Source organism: Coregonus lavaretus (assembly GCF_964263955.1).
Source record: "Coregonus lavaretus genome assembly, chromosome: 2".
Taxonomy (NCBI): Eukaryota; Metazoa; Chordata; class Actinopteri; order Salmoniformes; family Salmonidae; genus Coregonus; species Coregonus lavaretus.
In genome coordinates, this window is record NC_139989.1 from 64,921,272 (window position 1) to 64,939,734 (window position 18,463).

At 47.8% G+C, this 18,463-nt stretch overlaps 1 protein-coding gene across 1 annotated transcript; it reads left to right on the forward strand.

The window, feature by feature from the left end:
* Positions 1-515: 515 nt before the first annotated feature.
* LOC311140159 (tRNA-dihydrouridine(16/17) synthase [NAD(P)(+)]-like) lies at positions 516-14,293 on the forward strand (the record flags this gene model as incomplete). The annotated part of the gene is made up of 15 exons (XM_084175099.1): positions 516-529; positions 1,429-1,463; positions 3,499-3,740; positions 3,861-3,969; positions 4,110-4,160; positions 5,348-5,460; positions 5,556-5,623; positions 6,991-7,094; positions 8,003-8,159; positions 8,248-8,344; positions 9,385-9,473; positions 9,600-9,781; positions 12,393-12,430; positions 13,935-14,010; positions 14,092-14,293. 15 exons carry the CDS (start codon positions 516-518, stop codon positions 14,280-14,282), a joined length of 1,566 nt encoding a protein of 521 aa, XP_084031225.1. The 3' UTR covers positions 14,283-14,293.
* Positions 14,294-18,463: the final 4,170 nt, after the last annotated feature.

Consider the following 18,463-nt stretch of genomic DNA (forward strand, 5'->3'; position numbering starts at 1 on the left):
AGTAAAATAAAACGAGAGAGGAGGGGAGTACAGAGTAAAGTAAAAAGAGAGAGGAGGGGAGTACAGAGTAAAGTAAAAAGATTTGTTGATACTATAATTATAGTATGCACCATAAAAGGCAAGTAAACATGTTCTCACAGCATGGGCTGTATTCTTTTTCCTAAAATTATTTCACCAAAGATTACCAATGCAGAAAGAATGTCACTCAATAGCATGAATGTCCAGAAACAAAAGGCTTTATTTGACCTTTTTTTCCATTTTAACTGAGAGCTGAACTATATTCCTCTATGGGCCCCTCTACCTCTCCTTTGTCCTTGCCCTCTGCCTTTTACTTGGTCCATTCTGGCAAATAGCAACTCAGAGGTGACCTATTTTATGCATGAGGTGTTGCACACCTGCAGAAGAAGTTCACATTCATGGGAGTAATTTGTATCAGCAGATCGTGGCGCTATAACAAGCGATTGAAAATGCAAACGTTGAAAGGTCACGACCCTCACCCCGTTTGACCTAAAGTCATGAAATTAGATACGTAGGTACCTCTCCTCACAAGGAACAAATTTGCCTCAGATAGAACAATGAACCAGATATTTCACCGGATGTATAAATTGTGAAGCATCCGGATGGCGTTTCCACTCACTACCAAATAGTGTGATGAGGGGAAGCCCAGTGGCCGGCAGTGGGAGAAGATGAAGCTAGATGGATTTTGGCCGACATTCTGCTAATTTTCTCATCGATGAAACATTTGATCTCCATACAGTTTTCCAAAACTAAAATCTGTAACAAACAGAGTGGGCTGCGTTTTGTAGACTTTACCCTTTGGCAAAGTTTTTAAAAAAGGGGGGCGCTATAGTAATCAACTGTATGTACGTTAGTCACACGCAATATCTCAGACACCACTGCACCGATTTTGACGAAACTTGTGTGAATGATGCGTCTTGCCATAGAGGTCCGTCATTTACGGAATTACACTGATTGGCCCAAGGGAGGCGCTGCATCATTCGTGGGGGACGACATGTTTACTGTTGCCTTGTTTTTTCTGGCATATATTATTTCCTGCTCAAATATCTCCCCTCTCCTCTCCTTTCCTCTCCCTCTCCTCTCCTCCTCTCCTGTCCTCCATCCACCCCCTGTTCTTTCATGCGCTCTTGTATTTGATACCCTCTAGTGGTTTTACAGGAGTTTGTCACCAATCCACATGATACACAATTACTATGATATTCGAGGAACTAATCCTGGGACTAACATCATTCCAACTAACTATGGAGAGAGCTCACAACTCCAAAAAGTCGCTTAAATGGAAATCTGTGTTCAGCAATGTTCAAAGGCAAAGTTACTGTAACCAGGCGGAACCTATTGCCGCTTATCGTTTCCCCTCGGTCATATTTGACTGTTACACTGGTTTGGCACCTGAACCACTGTTGAGAACAGCCTGGAGTGCATTTTTCAACGTGTTTCTCATACAGGTAAATGTTATTTTGTTATATCAAGCATTTTGATGAAATGTTAGATGTGTTTACTAGCGTGTCATCAACATGGTTTTGTTTTGGACTCTATTTAAATCAAATCCACCGGCATTTTACTAGCTACTGTGCTAACGTTAGCTGGCTAACCAATAGTCATGTGCACCCAGTGGCTGTATAACTAGCTACAGTATGTGTGCACCAGTTCTGACTACTATAGGTAACGTTAGCTACACGAGTCGACACGCGATCGCTAACATTGGTGGATCTCGGTCGTCTGCTGCTTTGTCAAATGTTTTTTAAATGGCCTCATTAACATGAATTAAATTGTCCTTGTCACACCCAGAGCATCATTGTTGCGGGGAAATGAGGATGAGAGATATCACAATATCAACTAAACGTATGCAATAACTACCCTATGAAACTGTCCAGAGATAATTGTTTATCAGTCCTATAAGTCCTACAGATATACTATCTCGCTATAAGTCCTACAGATATACTATCTCGCTATAAGTCCTACAGATATACTATCTTGCTATAAGTCCTACAGATATACTATATGCTCTTCAATCGAACGCTGCTGGCACCCGCCCACCCGACTAGAATCACTACTCTCGACCGGTCTGACCTAGAGTATGTGGACAACTACAAATACCTAGGTGTCTGGTTAGACTGTAAACTCTCCTTCCAAACTCACATTAAGAATCTCCAATCCAAAGTTAAATCTAGAATCAGCTTCCTATTTCGCAACAAAGCCTCCTTCACTCATGCTGCCAAACATGCCCTCGTAAAACTGACTATCCTACCGATCCTTGACTTCGGCGATGTCATTTACAAAATAGCCTCCAACACTCTACTCAGCAAATTGGATGTAGTCTATCACAGTGCCATCCGTTTTGTCTCCAAAGCCCCATACACTACCCACCACTGTGACCTGTACGCTCTTGTTGGTTGGTCCTCACTACATATTCGTCGCCAAACCCACTGGCTCCAGGCCATCTATAAATCTCTGCTAGGCAAATCCCCGCCTTATCTTAGCTCATTGGTCACCATAGCAACACCCACCCATAGTATGCGCTCCAGCAGGTATATCTCACTGGTCATCCCCAAAGCCAACACCTCCTTTGGCCGCCATTCCTTCCAGTTCTCTGCTGCCAATGACTGGAAAGAATTGCAAAAATCTCTGAAGCTGGAGACTCTTATCTCCCTCACTAACTATAAGCATCAGTTGTCAGAGCACCTTACCGATCACTGCACCTGTACACAGCCCATCTGAAATTAGCCCACCCAACTACCTCATCCCCATATTGTTATTTATTTTGCTAATTTGCACCCCAGTATCTCTATTTGCACATCATCTCTTGCACATCTATCATTCCAGTGTTAATACTAATTGTAATTATTTTGCACTATAGCCTATTTATTGCCTTACCTCCATAACTTGCTACATTTGCACACACTGTATATATATTGTCTGTTGTATTTTTGACTTTATGTTTTGTTTTACCCCATATGTAACTCTGTGTTGTTGTTTTTAATCGCACTGCTTTGCTTTATCTTGGCCAGGTCGCAGTTGTAAATGATAACTTGTTCTCAACTGGCTTACCTGGTTAAATAAAGGTGAAATAAAAATAAATAAAAAATATACTATCTTGCTATAAGCTCAGCTGGTAGAGCACGGCGCTTGTAACGCCAAGGTAGTGGGTTCGATCCCCGGGACCACCCATAAACAAAAAATTTATGCAAGCATGACTGTAAGTCGCTTTGGATAAAAGCGTCTGCTAAATGGCATATTATATATATATATATATATTTATAAGTCCTACAGATATACTATCTTGCTAGAAGTCCTACAGATATACTATCTAGCTAGCTAGTTAATATCCAAGAAAGACCATGGCCCGTTTCGGTGGTCATTGGCCCAAGGGGAATCACCTTCCTACTGTAGTTCTACCCAGTACCAGTACCCTCATATTTTGACTGTATTGTCCTCCTATGCTCAAAACAACATATGTTTTCTCTCTTTCCCCTCTGTCAGGTCAGGCTGTGAAGCTGCAAGGCTTTGAGTTCTGGAAGACCACGCTGAGGGGAGCGTGTTACATCGTTGCACCCATGGTGGACCAGAGCGAACTGGCCTGGCGTCTACTGAGCCGTCGCCACGGCGCTGAGCTGTGCTACACGCCCATGCTGCATGCGCAGGTGTTCGTATGTGACGCCAACTACAGGAGAGATAACCTGTACAGCGAAGTCTGCCCCGAAGACAGGCCGCTTATTACACAGGTGAGAGAGAGAGACAAACACATGTTGACAGAGGAAGGGAGTGTCACTCAGTTATATGCCAGTAACTCAGAGGTGTTTGTGATGTACTTTCTCTGCTTTCTTTGTATGTGTGTGTCTCAGTTCTGTGCCAACGACCCAGAGGTGTTTGTCCAGGCATGTCTACTGGTTCAGGACTACTGTGATGCCATTGACCTCAACCTGGGATGCCCACAGATGATCGCCAAGAGAGGTACTAACTAACCTACCCTGAAGCCCCACTCAGAGAGAGTGTGAGAGAGACCCTGATTAAAAAAACATTCGTTTTCAATTTGGCTAAAAGTGCTGTATGTATGAGGTCAACTTGTTTCTAACTGGCTTATTTCTCCGAAGGGCACTACGGAGTCTTTCTACAGGATGAGTGGGACCTGCTGGAGAAGATGGGTGAGTTTTCACAGAGAGGGAGAGAGAGAGAGGAGGGAGAGAGGGAGAGAGTTGGAGAGGTAGAAAGAAAAGAGAGCAAGATAAATGGTTTTATTATGTTTTACCTGTCTGGAATGTGCCTTACATCAGAAGCACTCTGTCTTTACTCTACTACATCATTAGTAGAAAAAAAAGTGTCAAGTGTGAGTGTTCGCTTTTTGCGGGGGTTTAAAGTTTCAGATGTTTTCGGAAGATGGTCAGGGACTCTGCTGTCCTAGCTTCAGGGGGAAGCTTGTTCCACCATTGGGGTGCCAGGACAGAGAAGCCCTTGGACTGGGCTGAGCGGGAGCTGCGGAGTGGGAGGGCCAAGAGACCAGAGGTGGCAGAACATAGTACTCAGGTTGGGGTGTAGGGTTTGAGCATAGCCTGAAGGTAGGGAGGGGCAGTTCCTCTTGCTGCTCCGTAGACAAACACCAGGGTCTTGAAGATGATGTGAGCTTCGACTGGAAGCCATTGGAGTGTGTGGGGAGTGGGCTGCCGAGTTCTGGAGAAGTTGCAGGGGTTTGACGGCACAAGCGGGGAGCCCAGCCAACAGCGAGTTGCAGTAGTCCAGACGGGAGAGGACAAGTGCCTGGATTAGGACCTGTGCCGCTTCCTGTGTGAGGCAGGGTCGTACTCTACGGATGTTGTAGAGCATGAACCTGCAGGAGAGAGTCACTGCTTTGATGTTTGCCGAGAACGACAGGGTGTTGTTCAGGATCACGCCAAGGTTCTTTGCACTCTGGGAGGGGGACTCCGTGGAGTTGTCAACCGTGATGGAGAGGTCTTGGAGTGGGCAGGCCTTTCCCGGGAGGAAGAGCAGCTCCGTCTTGTCGAGGTTGAGCTTGAGGTGGTGGGCCCGACATCCAAGCTGAGATATCTGCCAGGCACGCATAGATGCGTGTCGCCACCTGGGTGTCAGAAGGGGGGAAGGAGAAAAGTAGTTGAGGGTCATCCGCATAGCAATGATAGGAGAGACCATGAGAGTATATGATGGAACCGAGTGACTTGGAGCCCTGGGGACACCAGTAGTGAGAGTACGTGGTGCAGACACAGATTCTACCCTCGTCACCTGGTCTCAATGTTTCTCCTTAGTGAAGCTAGCCAGTCTTTTCTCTATGTTTCTCCTTAGTGAAGCTAGCCAGTCTTTTCTCTATGTTTCTCCTTAGTGAAGCTAGCCAATGAGAAGATCTCTGTTCCCATCACCTGTAAGATCCGTGTGTTTAACAAGATGGAGAAGACTGTTCAGTACGCTCAGATGCTGGAGAAGGCTGGCTGCCAGGTGAGAAACATACTTACACACACACACATTCATATTTTATTTAGATCTTCTATGAAACATGAGGCGACACACTCATTCAGAGCTCTCTGTCTCAGCTGCTGACTGTTCACGGTCGGACCAAGGACCAGAAAGGACCCGCGACAGAACACATCAAGGCTGTACGGTAAGCAGACTACACTGCAGTTCCCTCACAGTTAAATAAAGACTACAGAGAATAACCAATATTATGTTTCTCCAACAAACATTGAGATTGTCAGTTGGAGACAGTTTGTGTAGTCTAGTAGGTCTGCTGTGTAGTTGGAGACGGTTTGTGTAGTCTAGTAGGTCTGCTGTGTAGTTGGAGACAGTTTGTGTAGTCTAGTAGGTCTGCTGTGTAGTTGGAGACAGTTTGTGTAGTCTGGTAGGTCTGCTGTGTAGTTGGAGACAGTTTGTGTAGTCTGGTAGGTCTGCTGTGTAGTTGGAGACGGTTTGTGTAGTCTGGTAGGTCTGCTGTGTAGTTGGAGACAGTTTGTGTAGTCTAGTAGGTCTGCTGTGTAGTTGGAGACAGTTTGTGTAGTCTAGTAGGTCTGCTGTGTAGTTGGAGACGGTTTGTGTAGTCTAGTAGGTCTGCTGTGTAGTTGGAGACGGTTTGTGTAGTCTAGTAGGTCTGCTGTGTAGTTGGAGACGGTTTGTGTAGTCTAGTAGGTCTGCTGTGTAGTTGGAGACGGTTTGTGTAGTCTAGTAGGTCTGCTGTGTAGTTGGAGACGGTTTGTGTAGTCTAGTAGGTCTGCTGTGTAGTTGGAGACGGTTTGTGTAGTCTAGTAGGTCTGCTGTGTAGTTGGAGACGGTTTGTGTAGTCTAGTAGGTCTGCTGTGTAGTTGGAGGCAGTTTGTGTAGTCTAGTAGGTCTGCTGTGTAGTTAGAGACAGTTTGTGTAGTCTAGTAGGTCTGCTGTGTAGTTGGAGACGGTTTGTGTAGTCTAGTAGGTCTGCTGTGTAGTTGGAGACGGTTTGTGTAGTCTAGTAGGTCTGCTGTGTAGTTAGAGACAGTTTGTGTAGTCTAGTAGGTCTGCTGTGTAGTTGGAGACGGTTTGTGTAGTCTAGTAGGTCTGCTGTGTAGTTGGAGACGGTTTGTGTAGTCTAGTAGGTCTGCTGTGTAGTTGGAGACGGTTTGTGTAGTCTAGTAGGTCTGCTGTGTAGTTGGAGACAGTTTGTGTAGTCTAGTAGGTCTGCTGTGTAGTTGGAGACAGTTTGTGTAGTCTAGTAGGTCTGCTGTGTAGTTGGAGACGGTTTGTGTAGTCTAGTAGGTCTGCTGTGTAGTTGGAGACGGTTTGTGTAGTCTAGTAGGTCTGCTGTGTAGTTGGAGACGGTTTGTGTAGTCTAGTAGGTCTGCTGTGTAGGTCTCCTGTGTTTGTTGAGCCAATCCAAACAAGAAGTTCCTTCACAGGAAAACATTCTATTCTACTGTACAGTATTCTATTCTATTGTCAGCTGATCATGTGATTGTACTGGGTTTATTAAACAGTCGCTCTCTCGGTGTGTTGTTGCTATAGGAACGCTGTTAACATCCCTGTGTTCGCTAACGGTAACATCCAACACCTGAGTGATGTGAAGCAGTGTATGGAGGAGACTGGAGTACAGGGGGTGATGAGTGCAGGTACACACACACACACAGAGAGACTCACTCACACACCGAGAGACTCACTCACATACCGAGAGACTCACACACACCCGCATACACTGAGAGACTCACACACACACACCGAGAGACTCTCACACACACACACACACACACAGACACACACCGAGAGACACACACAGACTGAGAGACACACACACACACACACCGAGAGACACACACACACTGAGAGACTCACACACACACCGAGAGACTCACACACAAACACACACCGAGAGACTCACACACACACACACACACACACCGAGAGACTCACACACACACACACACACACCGAGAGGCTCACACACACACACACACCGAGAGACACTGTCATGATAATTTCTATCTCTAATTCAACCTAAGCTTGAATCATTACCAGAGGTTGTAAGGTCCTGGTTTTAATCATAAATGATTCAAGGTCCACAACCAGCAAGAATGATCTGTATTTTTATTCATGGAGAGCTCTGGCGCCAAAACCCATTCACTCCTGTTTTATACCTCTTGACACACAAAGGCACTTTGCTCCGCCCACCTTTAGGAGGCTTTTTTTAACCCGTTTTCTCAGTCCCCTTCACCCTGGAATGTTTAGTCCCGCCCCCCTCTGTTAGTGGGTTGCCACTACATTATAACTCTTAACACCGTTCACACATTTAAACTGTATTTGGGGTGAAATCCTTTAGTCATTATTCTTAAAATACAAATTAATCTAACAGACACACACACTGAGAGACTCACACACACACACACACACAGAGAGACTCACACACACACCGAGAGACACACACACACACCTGCGCCTCACCTTGCGTAATTAGTCTCCCAAGAGTCATATTAGTCATAACACCTACTAATGTGTGTTTCTCTCTTCCTCTGTGTGTTTCCAGAGGGGAACCTCCATAACCCAGCTCTGTTTGAGGGTCGTAGCCCTCCTGTATGGGAGATGGCTGAGGAGTATCTCGAGGTGGTCAACCAATACCCTCCCTGTACCCTGTCCTATGTCAGAGCACACCTCTTCAAGAGCACACCTCTCTGGCACCACACGTACGTAACACACACACACACACACACACACACACTCTCAGTACTTCTCCATCAATCTGTGTGTGTTTATTTGTTAGTGTTTCCCCAGACTGCAGATCCACCAGGACCTGAGAGAGGAGCTGGCTAAGGTGAAGAACCTGCAGGGGCTGACAGAGGTCAGCAGACAACTCAGACTACGCTGCCAGGTACCAAGGGATAGGGTTAGCTACACTGCCAGGTACCAAGGGATAGGGTTAGCTACACTGCCAGGTACCAAGGGATAGGGTTAGCTACACTGCCAGGTACCAAGGGATAGGGTTAGCTACACTGCCAGGTACCAAGGGATAGGGTTAACTACACTGCCAGGTACCAAGGGATAGGGTTAGCTACACTGCCAGGTACCAAGGGATAGGGTTAACTACACTGCCAGGTACCAAGGGATAGGGTTAGCTACACTGCCAGGTACCAAGGGATAGGGTTAGCTACACTGCCAGGTACCAAGGGATAGGGTTAGCTACACTGCCAGGTACCAAGGGATAGGGTTAGCTACACTGCCAGGTACCAAGGGATAGGGTTAGCTACACTGCCAGGTACCAAGGGATAGGGTTAGCTACACTGCCAGGTACCAAGGGATAGGGTTAGCTACACTGCCAGGTACCAAGGGATAGGGTTAGCTACACTGCCAGGTACCAAGGGATAGGGTTAGCTACACTGCCAGGTACCAAGAGATAGGGTTAACTACACTGCCAGGTACCAAGGGATAGGGTTAGCTACACTGCCAGGTACCAAGGGATAGGGTTAGCTACACTGCCAGGTACCAAGGGATAGGGTTAACTACACTGCCAGGTACCAAGGGATAGGGTTAGCTACACTGCCAGGTACCAAGGGATAGGGTTAACTACACTGCCAGGTACCAAGGGATAGGGTTAGCTACACTGCCAGGTACCAAGGGATAGGGTTAACTACACTGCCAGGTACCAAGGGATAGGGTTAGCTACACTGCCAGGTATATAGGGTTAACTACACTGCCAGGTATATATGGTTAACTACACTGCCAGGTATATATGGTTAACTACACTGCCAGGTATATAGGGTTAACTACACTGCCAGGTAAAATGATAATTCTGTTTTTCACCTTTCCTCTCCTTCCCAAAATGTTTCTCCTTACCAATTCCTCCCCCTCTACTCCCCCTCCCAACACAGCTAGATGACACTGGTTCCTTTTTCATTTGTTTGACCTCTGCAGGAGGAAATAACCAATGGAGGAGAGGAGGCGGGGCAGGAGGTTGGGCTGCCGTTCCCTCATTGGATCTGCCAGCCGTACGTCAGACCAGTGTGAGTGACTATTTCCTGTTGAGAATCCTAGCTGGAGTTCTGTGTACATTATACGATCAAAGCCATCGGTCCACACGCATCGAAAGCATAACATGTTGACGTGACGATGGACATTGTTCCTCCCAGGCCGAAGGATCCGGCTGCTAACGGTAACGGTACGGGGCGTGGCGGTGTGGAGGTGAAGGCAGTGTGTCACAAGAGGGCGTTATCACAAGAGGACTCGGACGGTGCGAGCGATGCCCTCTCCAAAAACAAACAGAAGAAGAAAGCCAGAAACCCCCACAAGAACTTCTGTCCCGAGCAGAAACGTGAGTTATTTTCCCCTGTCGTACTGCAGTGTCACCTAGTGAGTTATTTTCCCCTGTCGTACTGCAGTGTCACCTAGTGAGTTATTTTTCTCTGTCGTACTGCAGTGTCACCTAGTGAGTTATTTTTCTCTGTCGTACTGCAGTGTCACCTAGTGAGTTATTTTCCCCTGTCGTACTGCAGTGTCACCTAGTGAGTTATTTTCCACTGTCGTACTGCAGTGTCACCTAGTGAGTTATTTTCCCCGTCGTACTGCAGTGTAACCTAGTGAGTTATTTTTATCTGTCGTACTGCAGTGTCACCTAGTGAGTTATTTTCCCCTGTCGTACTGCAGTGTCACCTAGTGAGTTATTTTCCCCTGTCGTACTGCAGTGTCACCTAGTGAGTTATTTTCCCCTGTCGTACTGCAGTGTCACCTAGTGAGTTATTTTCCCCTGTCGTACTGCAGTGTAACCTAGTGAGTTATTTTTATCTGTCGTACTGCAGTGTCACCTAGTGAGTTATTTTCCCCTGTCGTACTGCAGTGTCACCTAGTGAGTTATTTTCCCCTGTCGTACTGCAGTGTCACCTAGTGAGTTATTTTCCCCTGTCGTACTGCAGTGTCACCTAGTGAGTTATTTTCCCCTGTCGTACTGCAGTGTCACCTAGTGAGTTATTTTCCCCTGTCGTACTGCAGTGTTACCTAGTGAGTTATTTTCCCCTGTCGTACTGCAGTGTCACCTAGTGAGTTATTTTCCCCTGTCGTACTGCAGTGTCACCTAGTGAGTTATTTTCCCCTGTCGTACTGCAGTGTCACCTAGTGAGTTATTTTCCCCTGTCGTACTGCAGTGTCACCTAGTGAGTTATTTTCCCCTGTCGTACTGCAGTGTCACCTAGTGAGTTATTTTCCCCTGTCGTACTGCAGTGTCACCTAGTGAGTTATTTTCCCCTGTCGTACTGCAGTGTCACCTAGTGAGTTATTTTCCCCTGTCGTACTGCAGTGTCACCTAGTGAGTTATTTTCCCCTGTCGTACTGCAGTGTCACCTAGTGAGTTATTTTCCCCTGTCGTACTGCAGTGTCACCTAGTGAGTTATTTTCCCCTGTCGTACTGCAGTGTCACCTAGTGAGTTATTTTCCCCTGTCGTACTGCAGTGTCACCTAGTGAGTTATTTTCCCCTGTCGTACTGCAGTGTCACCTAGTGAGTTATTTTCCCCTGTCGTACTGCAGTGTCACCTAGTGAGTTATTTTCCCCTGTCGTACTGCAGTGTCACCTAGTGAGTTATTTTCCCCTGTCGTACTGCAGTGTCACCTAGTGAGTTATTTTCCCCTGTCGTACTGCAGTGTCACCTAGTGAGTTATTTTCCCCTGTCGTACTGCAGTGTCACCTAGTGAGTTATTTTCCCCTGTCGTACTGCAGTGTCACCTAGTGAGTTATTTTCCCCTGTCGTACTGCAGTGTCACCTAGTGAGTTATTTTCCCCTGTCGTACTGCAGTGTCACCTAGTGAGTTATTTTCCCCTGTCGTACTGCAGTGTCACCTAGTGAGTTATTTTCCCCTGTCGTACTGCAGTGTCACCTAGTGAGTTATTTTCCCCTGTCGTACTGCAGTGTCACCTAGTGAGTTATTTTCCCCTGTCGTACTGCAGTGTCACCTAGTGAGTTATTTTCCCCTGTCGTACTGCAGTGTCACCTAGTGAGTTATTTTCCCCTGTCGTACTGCAGTGTCACCTAGTGAGTTATTTTCCCCTGTCGTACTGCAGTGTCACCTAGTGAGTTATTTTCCCCTGTCGTACTGCAGTGTAACCTAGTGAGTTATTTTCCCCTGTCGTACTGCAGTGTCACCTAGTGAGTTATTTTCCCCTGTCGTACTGCAGTGTCACCTAGTGAGTTATTTTCCCCTGTCGTACTGCAGTGTCACCTAGTGAGTTATTTTCCCCTGTCGTACTGCAGTGTCACCTAGTGAGTTATTTTCCCCTGTCGTACTGCAGTGTCACCTAGTGAGTTATTTTCCCCTGTCGTACTGCAGTGTCACCTAGTGAGTTATTTTCCCCTGTCGTACTGCAGTGTCACCTAGTGAGTTATTTTCCCCTGTCGTACTGCAGTGTAACCTAGGGAGTTATTTTCCCCTGTCGTACTGCAGTGTAACCTAGTGAGTTATTTTCCCCTGTCGTACTGCAGTGTAACCTAGTGAGTTATTTTCCCCTGTCGTACTGCAGTGTAACCTAGTGAGTTATTTTCCCCTGTCGTACTGCAGTGTAACCTAGTGAGTTATTTTCCCCTGTCGTACTGCAGTGTCACCTAGTGAGTTATTTTCCCCTGTCGTACTGCAGTGTCACCTAGTGAGTTATTTTCCCCTGTCGTACTGCAGTGTAACCTAGTGAGTTATTTTCCCCTGTCGTACTGCAGTGTAACCTAGTGAGTTATTTCCCCCTGTCGTACTGCAGTGTCACCTAGTGAGTTATTTTCCCCTGTCGTACTGCAGTGTCACCTAGTGAGTTATTTTCCCCTGTCGTACTGCAGTGTAACCTACGCTCTCTCTCGCTCCATAGTCTAATGCTACAGAATCTACAGAGCCTCGCTCTACACAAACAGTACCGTTGATAACCTCTGTTTTACCCCTGTTTTCTCTGCAGTAAAGTACATCAAGTGTGAGCAGTGTGGAAATCCAAAGGTGAGTGGAGTGACAACCTCTTCACACTGTTACTCATTACCACGTGTAGGATGAAAGGGCGCCGCTCGCCGGATTCCCCAACACAGATGAAGCCTAACCCTGGACTAAAACACGTTCAATGGAGAACCTGCCCTAACTGGCCTTGTATAATAGTGTTACATATGCAGGTAAGATTCTTAGGAGCTAGAAGCAGAGCTTCCATGTCTGTCGGCACCATGTTGTACTTCCAAGTCCCTAACCTGTCTCCCCCCTCTCCCTAGGTCCCTAACCCCCTCTCCCTAGGTCCCTAACCCTCTCTCCAGGTCCCTAACCCTCTCTCCAGGTCCCTAACCCTCTCTCCAGGTCCCTAACCATCTCTCCAGGTCCCTAACCCCCTCTCCCTAGGTCCCTAACCCCCTCTCCCTAGGTCCCTAACCCGCTCTCCAGGTCCCTAACCCGCTCTCCCTAGGTCCCTAACCCGCTCTCCAGGTCCCTAACCCGCTCTCCCTAGGTCCCTAACCCGCTCTCCCTAGGTCCCTAACCCGCTCTCCCTAGGTCCCTAACCCGCTCTCCCTAGGTCCCTAACCCGCTCTCCAGGTCCCTAACCCGCTCTCCCTAGGTCCCTAACCCGCTCTCCCTAGGTCCCTAACCCGCTCTCCCTAGGTCCCTAACCCGCTCTCCAGGTCCCTAACCCGCTCTCCCTAGGTCCCTAACCCGCTCTCCCTAGGTCCCTAACCCGCTCTCCCTAGGTCCCTAACCCGCTCTCCCTAGGTCCCTAACCCGCTCTCCCTAGGTCCCTAACCCCCTCTCCCTAGGTCCCTAACCCGCTCTCCCTAGGTCCCTAACCCCCTTTCCCTAGGTCCCTAACCCCCTTTCCCTAGGTCCCTAACCCCCTCTCTCCAGGTCCCTAACCCTCTCTCCAGGTCCCTAACCCCCTTTCCCTAGGTCCCTAACCCCCTTTCCCTAGGTCCCTAACCCCCTTTCCCTAGGTCCCTAACCCCCTCTCTCCAGGTCCCTAACCCCCTCTCTCCAGGTCCCTAACCCTCTCTCCAGGTCCCTAACCCTCTCTCCAGGTCCCTAACCCTCTCTCCAGGTCCCTAACCATCTCTCCAGGTCCCTAACCCTCTCTCCCGCTCTCCAGGTCCCTAATCCTCTCTCCAGGTCCCTAACCCCCTCTCCCTCGGTTCCTAACCCCCTCTCCCTCGGTTCCTAACCCCCTCTCCCTCGGTTCCTAACCCCCTCTCCCTCTCCCTAGGTCCCTAACCCCCTCTCCCTAGGTCCCTAACCCTCTCTCCAGGTCCCTAACCCCCTCTCCCTCGGTCCCTAACCCCCTCTCCCTAGGTCCCTAACCCCCTCTCCCTAGGTCCCTAACCCCCTCTCCCTAGGTCCCTAACCCTCTCTCCAGGTCCCTAACCCCCTCTCCCTCGGTCCCTAACCCCCTCTCCCTAGGTCCCTAACCCCCTCTCCCTAGGTCCCTAACCCTCTCTCCAGGTCCCTAACCCCCTCTCTCTCTCTCTCTCTGTAGGGTAATAAGTGTGTATTCAACCTGTGTCGAGGCTGCTGTAAGAAGAAGGCCTACAAGGAGGTGGCAGACTGCCCAAGTGAGTCAACACACACATACACACACACACACAGCTGTCTTTCTCAGATATATCATCTGTTTCCTCTCGTCTGGTTCACAGGTCACGGGCTGAGGTTCAAGACTAAGGCAGAGAAACAGAAGGCAGAGAAGGAGGAGGAGGAGGAGGAGGGGAACAGAGGGATAGAGGAAGGAAAGAGTGGAGGATTAGAGGAGGAAGAGAACGGGACCCCCACAGACCACCACAGAGGACAGACAGACTGTGGCCTGAGACATGGACAGACAGGGACATAGACATCCATCCATTCATACATAGAGCAGTACACTCACAGCTGGATGTGAGAAACTTTATCCATCAGCAGGATACAGAGACACTAGAACATGCACATATTGAAAGGCACACACATGTTCATCCATACTCTCTCACCATTGTCCTCCATTGCTGCTGTGATGGACTGGCTGACTGGTTTTATTGGGGTTTCACCACTACACCCTCCTTCTACCTGACTGACTGGGGGAGTCTTCCTGGACTAGCTCCACTGGGACTGATGTAATGGATGGACTCATTTCTCTCTTGGTCTTTTGCATAACAAGTTAGCTTTGAAGTCAATTGGAGATTCAAGCAGAAGTCCTGATTTACTGAGAGGAGGGAAAGATTGAAGTGGCACTTGAAGTCAATGGGAGATTCACTGAAAAAAGTTCAGTTACATGTGGAGCTTTCTAGTTGTATACAGGAAGGAGGAAGAGCTCTTGTTGTAACAGTACTATCCAGTACAGCTCAATCTTTCTTTGTCTTTCGTTGTGGTTAATAATGGGACTCTTTCCTGGTGATCTTTGTCATGTTTTTCCCCCCCCCCGAACTAGAATTATGTTTTATCAACAGACTGTTAGAAAAGGGACTCTCTTTGTCTAACAGAAGTCCTGTCAAGTTTTTTTTATATATATCATTTTTTATCAAGCTCCTAGTCTTGTTCTCAGTTGGTAGAGCATGGCGCTTGCAATGCCAGGGTTGTGGGTTCGATTCCCACGGGGGGCCAGTATGAAGAAGAAAAAAAATGTATGCAGTCACTAACTGTAAGTCGCTCTGGATAAGAGCGTCTGCTAAATGACTAAGAAATGTAAAAAATGTTGATGTGTGATGTGTAGGGCCTGGAGTTTTTTTCTTCTTCTGGGCCTGTCTCCAGAAAGCATCTCAGAGTAGGAGTGCTGATCTAGGATCTGCCCATTATAATCATATTCATTATTAACTAAAAGGCTAAACTGATCCCAGATCAGTACTGAGACGCTTAGTGGATACGGGCCCTGGTCCAGCCATGTGGTAAAACACCTGGTCCTTCTGATGTGGATACGGGCCCTGGTCCAGCCATGTGGTAAAACACCTGGTCCTTCTGATGTGGATACGGGCCCTGGTCCAGCCATGTGGTAAAACACCTGGTCCTTCTGATGTGGATACGGGCCCTGGTCCAGCCATGTGGTAAAACACCTGGTCCTTCTGATGTGGATACGGGCCCTGGTCCAGCCATGTGGTAAAACACCTGGTCCTTCTGATGTGGATACGGGCCCTGGTCCAGCCATGTGGTAAAACACCTGGTCCTTCTGATGTGGATACGGGCCCTGGTCCAGCCATGTGGTAAAACACCTGGTCCTTCTGATGTGGATACGGGCCCTGGTCCAGCCATGTGGTAAAACACCTGGTCCTTCTGATGTGGATACGGGCCCTGGTCCAGCCATGTGGTAAAACACCTGGTCCTTCTGATGTGGATACGGGCCCTGGTCCAGCCATGTGGTAAAACACCTGGTCCTTCTGATGTGGATACGGGCCCTGGTCCAGCCATGTGGTAAAACACCTGGTCCTTCTGATGTGGATACGGGCCCTGGTCCAGCCATGTGGTAAAACACCTGGTCCTTCTGATGTGGATACGGGCCCTGGTCCAGCCATGTGGTAAAACACCTGGTCCTTCTGATGTGGATACGGGCCCTGGTCCAGCCATGTGGTAAAACACCTGGTCCTTCTGATGTGGATACGGGCCCTGGTCCAGCCATGTGGTAAAACACCTGGTCCTTCTGATGTGGATACGGGCCCTGGTCCAGCCATGTGGTAAAACACCTGGTCCTTCTGATGTGGATACGGGCCCTGGTCCAGCCATGTGGTAAAACACCTGGTCCTTCTGATGTGGATACGGGCCCTGGTCCAGCCATGTGGTAAAACACCTGGTCCTTCTGATGTGGATACGGGCCCTGGTCCAGCCATGTGGTAAAACACCTGGTCCATCTGATGTGTAACAGCCAGGGGTGCGTTAATGACAAGTCGGAAACTTTGAACCTCGAGTTAAAATTAACGTAGGTTATTTGCGTAGAGCTTCCTATTGGTTGACTGATTCTGATACTTTCCGTGTGGGAAACTCAGACCTCATCTTTCTACAAGTTTCCAAGTTTTCTTGAACACACCATTACTAGGAACCAAACGGGGCGGGACCTACCTGAATTTGTCCAATAGAAACTCTTGTTTCCGTTGCAAAACGTGTTCCATTGTGAAACGTTTCGCTATGGTGTGCACTAATGAACACGACCCAGCTGAGAACTCAATGCCAAATCACAGGTGGAAACTATTTGCATCACTTCAAAGATTAGATAAATTATATACAGAAAAGTCATATTTGGTTTTAATTCTCGTTTGTGGTGGTGTTTTATTTATTTTATGATGGTTGTCTGGTTTGGGGGTTGCTTGCATTGAGTTCAGTGCTTTCTGGTGAACATAACTCTTGGCCTATCCAGTCCTATATGAATTTGAGGTTAAAGAAATGGAGGGGAGGGGTAGGGAAGATAAATTGTGCTCTGATAATCTCTTAGCTATCGTTTCACCATTCATACACAAGCAATAACATCTGCTACATATGGGTATGTGATCAATAAAATGTGAATTGATTTAACAACTTTTGGATATTCTGCTGAATATAAAACTGACACGTCATCTTGTCTTTTTACTGTGGTTTGGGGATTTATTTGAAAATTAAATCTATGGAAAAAATAATCCCCATCTATATCGCATTAGCAGTAGATTCCCATTCCCATTTTGCCAAATGAGGACTTTTATTTTGAAAGTCCCGAATACCGGAAGTTACGTGTTTCTGAAAAGGAAGCCGAAATCCCACTCGGCGTTTTTATAAACAAATTCAGCCAAATTAGAGCAGAAAGGTTTGGTGCACTTTTGGCTAAACATTTTAGCAAAGAAAGTAAAACGTATCAAAATGGATAAAACTAACTGTCCGACATTTGTTGCCCCCGAAATGTCCAAACTACAGTGGTTGAATGTATTCCTCACCGAGCGGCTAACAGCAGCTGCTATGGAGATTTTTGGGGCCGTGGAAAAAACGATACTCGAGTACCAGGAAGAGATCATCCGTTTGAGACAGGAGAACAGTCGCCTACGGAGTAATAACGCGGTGATCCAACCAGAGAAGTTACCCCCAGACCCCCAGCAGCAGCAGCTCACGGTCTCCATCTCTGAAGACGTTCTCCTGGACTTGAAGGAGCAGACCCAGAGGTGGAGCCCCAGTCTGGGGCAGGAGGACCCAGAACCCACACAGAGTCAGACAGAGAAGGAACAGGACCCCAGGACCAGTCAGGAGGAAGCACAGCTACAACAACTGGAGTTTGATATCATATTGACTCCTGTCTATCATGTGGAAAATGGCTTTGAGCAGGAACAACCTCAGCCCTTACACCTTGACCTGCCACAGACTGCGGAGCTCATGCCACAGACTGCTACTCAGATCAAATCAGAAGCTAATGAAGTAAAATGTAATACAGACTGCACTTCATGGGAGAAACTTGGCCAAGATGGGTATAAATATCCTAACACCCAACCACACCCAACCATTCCACCAGCTCACCATGGACTTGACAGCCCAGCAACTCCACCAGCTGAGGTATCAAACGCGCAGATCTACAGAGCTGTCATGAATCTGAGCCATGTGACGGCTCAGGTGAAAGATGACTTGAACTGTGTGGTTGGAGGTCTAAAATTGGAAATAGGAGGTCTGAAAAAAGAAGTCGGAGGGCTGAAAGAACACGTTGTCTCACTGAGAGACTCTCTTGAAAGAGATGTTCATCAGCTTGGCCCGGTACCGGCTAAGCGGAAGCGGGCCAGAAGCTCGCTAGTAGCAGAAACAGTGAGGCGGCTCCATAATTCCGTGGTGAATCTGGTACACAGATACCAGCCTAAGGATAAAGTAAACTCCCCACACAACAAGGTGGTTACCGCCTATCTGATTAGAGAGGCATCCAAGGAAAGTTTGGGTGTGACTCATGATGTGCTCAGGGCTGCCAGTGTGACCTACTATGAAACAGTCCGGCGGAACTTCCTGATGCAGTTGCCAGAGAACCGTAAGAAGAGTGAAGATACACGCATCGACAAGCGATGGCGCTCGAGGAGGAAGCGGCTGCTGGATTCCAGAACTGCGATGCTCCAGAGT